Genomic DNA, 11494 nt, shown 5'->3' with positions numbered 1-11494 from the left:
CAGTTGACTGGCTGGATGATTATCTTAATTCCCTTTAGGCACCTGTTTACGTACGTGCAGCAAGAACTACTGGAAGCAAGAAAGCCTGTTACTAGAAAATCAAACATTAGTAAAGAGAAAATCTTTTATTTTCTCGTTTGTGCCAACAATGTAACCAGCACCCATTCAGGTCTATTTCTTTGGTTTTACAATATTTGCCTGAGGTACAAGTTACTATCCTACAGCCTTTCTTTTTCCTCCATAAAGGTTCATTTATCAGCTATTTCAGCATGTCTGCCCATGGATCCTCCTCTTTCAGTGCTTTCTTATGTCATAATGTTATATAAAGTCGGTTTGCATAAGAGGCCTGCAAGAAAACAGGTGGCCCATCCTTGGGATCTTAATTTTGTTTGAGAAGCCAACACTCGCTCCATTTGAACCAGCTAACCTGTCTAACTTCAGGTTCTTAGCATGGATGACATTTTTACCGATTGCTGTCTGACCACTGCACAAAGGATTTCTGAGTTAAAAGCTGTTCTGGAACGTCACCCCAATCTCATTTTTCACAGAGACAGGGTTTTGAGAACAAACTTTCTTTTATGCTTAAAGTAGTATCCAAGTTTACTTTAAGACAAACTATCCATCTCCTGGTTTTCTTTGCTGAACCTAAAATTCCGGGAGGAAGGATACTTGTCTACCTTAGGTGCCCACAGACAACTCTGGTACTGAGTTGACGCAACTAAATCTTTCATATCTTTGGATCAAAGTTTAATTTCTTATGAAAGTAAGAAGGGATAACCTGTGTTGGGTCCTTATCAAAAGAAGAAATTGCCACAATATCAAAAGTCAAAACAAGGAGACCAGAATGCTGAACATTCAAAGTAAAGTTTCACATCAGCAAAAGCCAGAACATTGAACAGGGCAGGTCAGGTATTGTGCTCGATCGTGGTACTGCTGTCTTTGGGGTCTTGCCCATTTCCAGCTATAGTGAAATGTCAGAGTTGATATATATAATTAACAGGGGATGGGGGAGTGCTGAGGCCTGCTGTCCTGTGATAGCTTCTGTCATCGGTGTTAGCCTGATGTGCCTTTTCAGTGTTCTGACTTTTGCTGATGTGAGGTTGCATTAATTTGAATGTTCAGGATTCCATTCTCTTCATTTTAACATTTGTTCTTGTGGTAATTCATTCTTTTGATAGGAATCCCATGTCACAACTGACCATTTCCAAATGGTTGTTTGAGGCCATTAAGTTTTGTTGTACTCATCATAGCAAACAATTCCAGGCAGAGTCGAGGCCCACACTACCAATGCCTTGGCTTCAACTGTGGCTTTTTGGAATGGGTTGGATTTTAGAACCTGCAATTCTTTCTTCTGTATGTAGATTTACAAAGCGCTGTAAGCTCGATTCCTTCTGTAGGAGTACATCAGGCTTTGTAAGGACCATTCTGAACTCTTCTCCCACCTCCCAAATATAGTAAGCTATGTAATCCTACCCGTATAGCTAATGCTACTGCAGCAATGATCAATATTATGAACGTGGTACAGTTGTGTAAATAATTGCACCATAACAGTAGATGTTCAAATGATTACAGCTGCAGTAGCTGCTTCCTCCATCCACCCCCTTTTTTGGTGTGTTATTTATGCCAGGATATGGACATTTATTTTTTTGTTATTCCTAGCATTGTTTGTTCAGAGCTTAGCATCTCTTTCTGTTGTCATAAAGCTGTAAAGGGTTTGGCACCCAAACCTGTCTTTAGTCAACTCAGCTTGAGCTTGACTGGTTTGGGTGCAATGAAAGGTACCCTGAAGCTTTAGAAGCTGGCATGCTGTTATATCCCATGCAAGGAATATAAATAACCCATATAGCTAAAGTTACTGCGGCAGTGATCATTCAGTTATCTGTTACGGTAAGTTTACTTATTGAACCTGTACTTTCTTCTTAGAATGACCAGCCACAAACAATTTATTTTCTGCTCTGGTCTCTTTATTTGCACTTTGACCCCTTAGGTTCTTACTCAGTAAATCTAGTCTGACAGCAAAGTTGACTTTCCTATCTCTCTTTTATAATATCTGAAGCCAAAAACAGCCAAGGAGAGGCCAACTTCCAAATAATGACTGCTTTTAGGAAAAATGTAAAATTATCGGTTAAAGAATACGAATATTGAAGAGTACCTTTTAGACTAGGGAATGGTGTTGGGTATGTTTCATATGTGAATAACATCTTTGAGAATAAGCTGAATGTGTCTGTAGATTTCACATGAAGTATAATAAAATGTGACGTGTATAGCTTATTACCTGTGTGACTTAATGTAATTAATCTTTAGAATGTTGAAATTCTAGTTTTAATTTTCCTTCCTTCCTGTTTGTAGATAAATCGTTCCTCCTCCACATTCAGCTTGAATGGACCACCTAAGCATGCTAGTGTACACCGCTCTAATTCTCTTGATGGGAGTTCCCCAAGCCCAAGGCCTCGGATCATCTTGTGTACCGAGTCACCAGGCAGTCCTTTTCCTTCCATTAGCAAGGGAAGAATGTCTTCTTCCAGCCCTACAGTTCTTTCCCTCAGTCAAGTTTCTTCCCATAGTGTTGCTGTCCCACGCATTTCATCAGCTTATGAGTATGCTGGAGATGGTCAGGACAGTCCCAGCATCATTTCTAGCAGAAGCTCTGATCTGTCCAGAACAGAGACTTTTCTATAATGCTGGGACAAGACTGAAGTGAGCTTTAGTATCATTTAATTTAATTTGTGTGTGTTTGTTTTTTCACCTCAGCTTAGTTTTGGTTGGGTCATGGTATACTGTTAATGGCTAAATGTCTAAAATTCACGTTCTGGTGACTGGTGCAGTGTTTGCATGTTTCACAGATGAGTTGAGTAAAATTCAAGTAACTAAAGCCTTGTGCTGTATTCCTTAAAAAACATTAGATGTTAAGTTGTCAATCTCACCTTCTTTCTTGCTGGATGGGTTCGGAGCCGAACCTCGGCTCCGGCTCTGCCTATACTAAAGCTCGAGAGCTAATTTTACCGGCTCGAGGCAACCCTATATCCCATGATGCTAGGCAGTAACTACCCAGATCTCGTTTGCTGCTTTCGCTAGCGAGGTGCTCTTTTTACCGGCTCACAGGTTAGTGAATAATTTTCAGGAAAATCTTAGTTTTCTACTTAGTTTTCCCCTAGAATAGTAATATATATTTTCTAAATAGGCTAGTTTTTCGGTTATTTTAAATTTTTAGTTCCTATTTTTATCACTTATCCCAGTCATACTCCCCACCCTAGGTTAGGCCTTAGGCCCTTCCGTTTTATTCTTTAGTTCCCTCACAGGGATTCTTAGCTGTGTGAGTGTACCTTTAGTATCCCTGTATCCCTGTCTGAGTGTGTGTGTGTTTTTTTCTGTCTTTACAATTGTTGTTTTCCTTTCGACAGCAATATGTCGAAGGAGACAAAGGTCTCAGGCTTCAAGAAGTGTGACTTGTGCTGTCAGAAGGTGTCTCTGACAGACGGTCACACTTCTTGTGTTTATTGCTTGGGACCCCTGCACCTACAGGACTCTTGCTCGGTGTGCCATGCATTCAGCCCAAGAGTCCTGCAGGAGCACAGGAATAAGTTGATCCTGAGGGGCTTATTAAAGCCCGAAGGTTCCCCGGCTAAGTCCGTGCCGGGGAAGACTTCGAAGCCACCTAAACCGTCGGCTCCGTGCTCTAAGCCTTCGGATGGTGGCTCACCTTATGCAACACTATCTGCTCCGGCTGTAGCGGATACCTGTGTATTGCAGCTGCTTGCATCGGCACCGGCCGGAGCCTATGCCTCTAAGACACCATCTTCAGAGTCGGCTCCGGCTGGGGCCGACATGTCTACGGCTCAATCAACCTCGATGCCCACCACACGCAAGAGGTCCAGATCTCCATCTCTGAAATCTATCCATTCGGCTCCGAGGTCACCTTTACTCTCGGAGCGGAGCCATTGGAGCCATTCCTCTCGGTCTTCCAGGCTTTCTGACCATGACCTTGAGAGGGTGGTAAGCAGACTATTAGTCTCAGGCACTGGCCCAAATGCTTCACAGCCCGTCTCATCAGACAGTGGCTACGTTCATACAACCTACCATTCCTCCTTCGACTCTGCCCCAGTGTTCGGAGCCGGAGCTCCTCGGAGCTGTGACCATTGTGACGTCGGAGCCGATACTTCCCCCTTTGGCTCCGTCTGCTCCGATCTCGTCCATGGTGCCATCCTTGGAGGGATCTGTGTGCTTGGACTCTCTCACCGGCTCTGAGGGCCGAGTGGCATCGGACCCTTGTCCGACCCCGTTCTCCCTCTCGGAGCGTCGGCGTTGGTGAGTTCGGCCCCGACATCGGCTTCGGAGCCATCCCTGTCGGTGCCGGCTGGGGTTCGTAGCTCTTTGGAGCAGGAGCTCTCCAGCCTGCCTGATAGGGACGCCTTCGAGGTCATGAGGAGCGTACTGGCCCCAGTGCCTGCTCTATGGTCAGCTCCACCCACTGTAGTGCCTGCTGAGGTGTCTTCCCACTCTCTCACCCCCGGCCATAGAGATCCAACGCCTCAGGTTTCCCCATTGGGAATATCCTCCTCTTCTGAGGTTTCTCCTGATCCATCAGGTGAACCCCCGCGTAAGAGGACATGTAAGAGGAAGCATGTGGACTCCTGAGTCCGTCACATCTGATACCGACTTAGATGAGTCGGAAGGATCCCCAAGGTCCCCCTCTGAGGATATCTCCTTCTCTGACATCCTTGAAATTCTTAAACAGAGGGGGAACTGGTCTTCCCTTAATCCTTACGAGGACGAGTCTGTTTACCTGGAGGATTTTGTTTCTCGACCCTCCACCTCCTGGGTGTCTCCGCCCTTCGACCCCCTTATGGAAGTGGTGGCGCGGAAGGTGTGGACGACCCCTGATTCGATGGAACCCACCCCACGGAGGCCTTCCAAATTTATAACAGACCCTTCTGATAAGCATTTTTTATCTAAAGGTGTCCCAGTTGATGCCATGGTGGTGGCGGCAGCCACCAAGAAGGAACTAGCTGATCCTTCAGTGCCTATCCATCCGCCTAACAAGGAATCTAGGACAATGGATAGGTACGGCAAGTGGATGTTCTCATCAGCGACCTTTGCCATGCGGTCGCTGAATTACTTATGCCACTTCACCCGTCTTCAAAGAGGCATTCTTAAAGAACTGGGTGAGATTCTACAGGATCCATCAGCTGCTGGGTCTCCGGACAAAATTAACTCACAGCTAGGAACCCTGAATTCCATTGTCAACTCCTCCATGCTTCTTATTTCCTGTGCAGCCGATGGAGCGAGTAGGGCCGCAGGCACAGGTGTGGCTTTGAGGCGTCACGCCTGGATGCGGCTTTGCAACTTCACAGACCCCTTCAAGGCGTCTTTCACTAACTCCCCCTTTGATGGCTCAGCATTGTTTGGACCTCAAGTGAAAGATACTTTGACCAGATGCGAACAAGATGGCAAGACTTTCTGCCGTAGGAGTCCGTTTTTCAACCCCATCTAGACCATATTCTAAGGGTCAGAAGGGTGGAAAAATGTGGTTCTGCAAATCACAAGGAGTCGTGCCTGACGCAAGAGGTCAGTTAACCCCTAGAGGCAGAGGGGGGAACAACAGACGCCGTCCAAGAGGCAGAGGGGGTCCGCAGAATCAGGGTAGCAGAGAAACTCTCTCTGACAAACCCTTCCAGCATCCCTGAGGTGCTGCCTGACTGTCCACCTTCGGAGGCAGTCGGGGGAAGATTATCACTGTACCCACAAGCCTGGCTCTCCCTCACTCAAGACAAATGGGTGCAGTCGATCATATCCGAGGGTTACAAAATCCCCTTTATCCAAACCCCAACGATTCAAATGGGGTCTCTTCCAGACGTTCCACCTAGTCTAAGGGAACAGGCAGCACTAGAAATATCAACGCTGCTAAAAAAGAGCCATCCAGCCAGTCCCAGCAGACCAACTAGGATCCGGAGTCTACTCAAAGTTCCTTTTGGTACCAAAAAAAACAGGGGACTGGAGGCCAATATTGGATCTCAGCAAACTAAACAAGTTTGTAAAAAAAACGAGGTTCCGGATTGTCACGCTACAGTCCATTTTACCCTTTCTGGGCAAGGACAATTGGCTGTGCTCAGTGGACCTTCAGGATGCGTACTATCACATCAAAATGCGCAGGCGCTCCAGAAGGTTTCTCCACTTCCGGCTGGGAGCCAGTCACTACCAGTTCAGAGCCCTGCCCTTTGGTCTCACTACAGCCCCCCCGAGTGTTCACCAAATGTATGGCAGCAGTTACGGCTCACCTGAGACGTCAAGGATTCCAGGTGTTTCCTTATCTAGACGACTGGCTCCTCACTGCCACCACCAGGCGTCAACTTCTTCTAGCCAGAGATTACACCATTCACATTTGCAAAGAGCTAGGTATCTCCCTAAATTTCGAAAAGTCTGCCTTGTCGGTCTATTACCTTCATAGGCGCCACCTTGGACACTGTTCAGCTCTCAGCAAAGTTAACAGAGCAGAGGGTCTTAGATATTCAAAATCATGTTCACGTCCTCCTTCAGAGCAACAAAATTCAGGCCAGGTATGTTCTGAAAGTATTAGGTCTCATGGCAGCAGCCATCACGCTTCTTCCCCTTGCCCACTTTTACATGCGGCTTCAATGGATGCTTTTCTCTCAGTGGTCCTTCCAACAGCTCCCTATGACACACAAGATTTTAATAACTCTATCTTGCAGAAAACATCTATCTTGGTGTATGGTCTCCCCTCAAGTCCATCAAGGCAGACCATTTACCCCCCCCCCCCGGTCGCCACAGTCACAACAGATGCCTCCCTGATTGGGGGGGGGGCATTTTCAGGGCAGGACAGTCCATGGCACATGGCAACCCTTCGAATGCCACTTGCACATAAACGTCCTGGAGATAAGAGCAGTGCTTTTGATGTTGCAAGCCCTCCAAGACTCTCTTCCCCTGGGGACTATTGCAATTCAGACGGACAATATGTCCTTAGTATGGTATATCAACAAGCAGGGCGGAACCAAGTCCTATCCCCTGTGTCGAGAAGCACTCAGACTCTGGCAATGGGCGATCTCTTCTCAGCGGTTTCTGATTGCAACACACATCCCCGGGAAGTCCAACGTCATAGCAGATAGGCTGAGCAGAGCTATTCTCATGCCCCATGAGTGGTCTCTCAAGCAATCGGTGACTGACTAAATATTTCGAAAGTGGGGGTTTCCTTGCTGCGATCTTTTTGCAACACCACAAAACAGCAAGTGCCTCGACTTCTTCACTCTCTTCCCCCTTCCAGGCCATCCCCCCAGAGACGCTCTAGTCCACAATTGGCCTCGGGGACTTCTAAAAGCCTTTCCCCCCTTTCCATTAATCACACAGATAATTCAGAAAGCTACCGCCTTGAGAGCCAAGATGATCCTTATTGCCCCTTATTGGCCTCGACAGATATGGTTCCCCTTCCTGCATCGCTATCTTTTGGAGCAGCCTTGGCATCTGGATCCAGTGCCAGATCTTTTGGCCCATCAATCAGGGCAGCTGCACCAATCCCTCCAATCTCTCAACCTGGTTGCTCCACTTCCATCCGTAGCGAGGCTTCCAATGATTTCAAATTCTGTCCGGGATATTATTGTAGCTTCCCTTAAGTCTTCCACCAGAAGGATCTATGCTAGTAAATGGCAACGTTTTTCCTTTTGGGCAAAGGCTAGGAACATAGATCCCTTCACTGCTCCAATACACTCTGTCTTGGATTTCCTAGCTGAAATCTTTCATTCAGGATCATCTTCCTCCACAGTAAAAGTTCAGCTAGCAGCCATTTCAAGTTTTCACATGGGCTTGTCGGACTCCGGTATCATGTCCCATAATCTTTGCAATGCATTCCTCAGCGGTATCTTTTTACTCAGGCCTCCGATCAAAGACCCCCCACCACAGTGGGATTTAAACTTAGTTTTAGCATCCTTGATACTCCCTCCCTTTGAACCTGCAGCCTCCTGTTCATTGAATTTACTTTCCTGGAAGACACTCTTCCTAGTCGCCATTACATCTGTTAGGAGAGTATCTGAACTTCATGCCCTCTGCATTCGTCCTCCTTATTTAGTGTTCCATAAAGACAGAGTTTCTCTAAGAACTAACCCGTCTGTTTTACCCAAGGTGGCTTCTCAGACAAATTTAAATCAATCTATTGATCTTCCAGTTTTCTTCCCTAATTATTCAAACAAGGCGGAGCAAAAACTACATTGTCTGGATGTTCATAGTCAACTCCGCTACTATCTGGACAGAACTAAACAAATCAGGAAATCTGATCAACTATTTTTATTTTATGCAGAAAGTAGAAAGGGCATTCCGGTATCCAAGGTGACCCTGTCTAGGTGGCTGTCTTTTGTGATTACCTATATTTATTAACTCAGAGGTAAAGAATTGACTACTAGGCCAAGAGCCCATTCAACCAGAGTGTTAGCTACATCAGCAGCCTTTCAAGCTAGAGTGCCAGTAGACACTATCTGTGCAGCGGCCACTTGGGCCTCTCCTCATACCTTTGTTACACATTACAAATTGGACATGGCCTCCAGAAACGGGGCAAATTTTGGTTCCACCGTTCTCAAGAGTCTGTTCCAATGAGCCACCCATGATGAAGGTTCTAGGGACGTGGTCCCATCCAGCAAGAATGAAGGCTTGATTGACAACTTAACATTGAGAAGTTATGTACCTACCATAAACGTTCCATGTTAGTTGTCTTCTCTCACCTTCTTTCTTGTGTCCCGCCCACCATCCTCCTAGCCTGGACAGACCGAAAGGTTTTCCCCTTCTTCCAAGGGACCTTATCTCGCACTATTCCAAGCCCAGACAGTTGGTCCTGGGGTAGATGCAGCTTCAGGTAGTGATATTTGGGGAGTTCTCCTTTCTCCTCCTCCACCTCAGAGGGGAGACTGAATTGGCTATTGTTTCTCAGCTACCAAATGAGATCTGGGTAGTTACCGCCTAGCATCATGGAATATAGGGTTGCCTCGAGCCGGTAAAATTAGCTCTCGAGCTTTAGTATAGGCTGAGTCGGAGGTCGGCTCCAAACCCATCCAGCAAGAAAGAAGGCGAGAGAAGACAACTAACATGGAACGTTATGGTAGGTACATAACTTCTCATTATCAAAGCTTGAAAACCCATGTCATGCACTGCGGTTCTTGGATTTCACATCTCAGTATTCATGAAATGTTCAGCTTTTGCTTTCCAAGTTAACATTCTATTCTGTGCAGCAGATAAGGTGTACATTTTATCAAGATGCCACTTTTGAAAATATTTTGCGGTCTAAATTTGTCCAGACATGTTTTTGTTTCAGTTAACTTAATACATTCCTGTTTTTGAATGTTCGTGCCAAGTCTGTACTTAAGCTCACCACAGCAAATGCTAATGGAAGTGGATGGTGGCTTACATACTTGATTTTGTTTCCCCTCACAGCTCATTCATGAGTGTGATACTCGAATAACTTCATTTTGCTGCTTTTGATAAAGACAGAAAGGTGTGCTCAAAATATATTTCCCTTAATACTTTCAGAACTTCCTTGAATTATTGTAATAAAGCAAAGTGGTACTTGTAATAAAATGCAGTTGCCTACTAAATGCAGTAAGTTTTACATAAAAGTAATTGACATTTGAGATGCACAAGTTATTTGCAAAATAACTTGGAAAAAGGATTCTGCACATTTTCAAAATAGGCATGTTTCACGGGAGTTTTCACTGGTGGAGGGATTGTTTAACTTGTTAAAGTACAGATTAATAGTTTTACGCCTCATTCAGTCTTTTTCTTTTCTGCCCCAATGATCTTCTGAGGTGTGACGTGCACATTGGACACATGGACTGAAAATATAGCATGTGAAATACAAATTGTGTGAAAAGCTGAATGTTTTTGTGTAGAAATGCACTAATTTTTCATCTGTTTTGAACAGGGTATGCATTCTCCTTCTTTAATCAACATTCCATCTATGTTTGAAAGGCGTCATCACACTTTCAGTCGATCGACAACCCATCTCATATAAAGACAGTTTTCATGATTTTCGTTAATCTACCTTTTTGATATATGAAGAACTGACAGTGGCCACCTGGTGTATCACCTTTACAAGTTTGCTGAAGCAGAGGGTCATTGCTAAACTATTAAAACGTGACTAGCAATGCAAACGTTTAGCTGGAAAAACACTTGCTGAAATATATTCTGCTTTTGGTTCCATTGATCCACACTAATGAAAGTCCTTTTTAGTAAAAGACTATCATATTTAATATTTGCATTGGTTATGCAGTTACAGTGGCTGGTTTTAATGTTATGTACAACTGAATACCTTTGCTTGTGTATTAAATTGTATCCTTTCTGAAGGTTTATTTTTAGTTGCCAACCTAGAAATCTTTCTTGATTTCTAGCCCAGCTTATTTTGTATAAAATGTGCATCATGAAATGATGCAGTGTGTGTTCTGAACTGGAAGTTGTGAACCTTGGAGACCTGGACAATTTCTGAATATTCTGTATATCTATATATATATATATATAATGGCTTAAAGATGAGCCGCTATTAACATTTTGCTGCTGTTGGTACTTAACTGTGTGTATGAAAGTTTTAATTATTCATGATCATTTAGAATATATGGTATGACTGTAAGGCAAGCTCTGGTTTTTAATCAGGAAAGCTTGGGATTACAGAAAGGAAAAGAAAACAAAATCACTGCATTGAATGGAGGAGATTTGAAGCATTTAAAGGGTTTCACAGACTGAACTGTGGCACTAGTCAGATATTTATTTCAAAGTGGCAGCTGCTTGCAGTGATTTATTTCTGAATTTGTCCTATTTAACAAGAAGTACGTACTTCTGATGCTGGTTTTCAACATGATGTCCAATTTTCTGGATATTCTCTGTTTCTGAAACAACTAAATGTCTGTGTAAATTGTCATTTATCTTTATATGTACTGTATTACGATTTACTTCATTATACTGTACTTGTTTGTTTGTTGTGGTATACATATATTCCTGCACTTTTATTGTTGCTTGTTTAATGCATATTGTCTCGTCTGATTTTAATGTTCTGTAATGCCAAATGAAAGTTTCTTACTGTGTAACTATTGTTCTAAAACTGACAAGAAATGTATGATGTATATGAAAATAAATGTGATAAATGTGTTTGATTTTTTAATGAAAAATATTCAGACATAATACCAGTAATGAGTTTCATCTGTAAGATATTGCTACATTAGAAACTGAACTTCACATGTACTTGAGAACTTATTTTTTTGGTGTTATAAGTTAACTGTTGAAAAATAAGTTGACCGAATACAGCAATTTTAATTAATTTAATGGAACAGCACAGTTGGATAGTGGTTAAGATATCACAGCAACAGGATCCAGGCTTCAAACGTGACCTCCATTTCTCTGTGTGTGGAGTTTGCATGCTCTTTCTAAGTCTGTGGAAGTTTCCTCTGGGTAGTATTTTCCTCTCACAGCCCGGTATATTGTTTGACTCATTACTCTAAAGCTGTGCATATCC

General features: G+C 43.8%; 1 protein-coding gene across 1 annotated transcript in view; it reads left to right on the top strand.

Annotated features, from left to right (window-relative positions):
* Positions 1 to 11130, top strand: part of ECT2 (epithelial cell transforming 2) — a 1537379-nt gene extending 1526249 nt beyond the window's left edge. The window contains exon 23 of the mRNA XM_044070772.1: positions 9914 to 11130. Within this exon, the coding sequence (XP_043926707.1) occupies positions 9914 to 10003 (90 nt within the window). The 3' untranslated portion in view covers positions 10004 to 11130. The remainder of the gene's footprint in view (positions 1 to 9913) is intronic.
* The last annotated feature ends 364 nt before the right edge of the window (positions 11131 to 11494 follow it).

The sequence above is a fragment of the Protopterus annectens genome, chromosome 4.part1 (assembly GCF_019279795.1).
Source record: "Protopterus annectens isolate FY-2018-M chromosome 4.part1, PAN1.0, whole genome shotgun sequence".
Taxonomy (NCBI): domain Eukaryota; kingdom Metazoa; phylum Chordata; order Ceratodontiformes; family Protopteridae; genus Protopterus; species Protopterus annectens.
The sequence above is the reverse complement of the archived record's forward strand: the minus strand, read 5'-3'. Positions and strand labels throughout refer to the sequence as shown.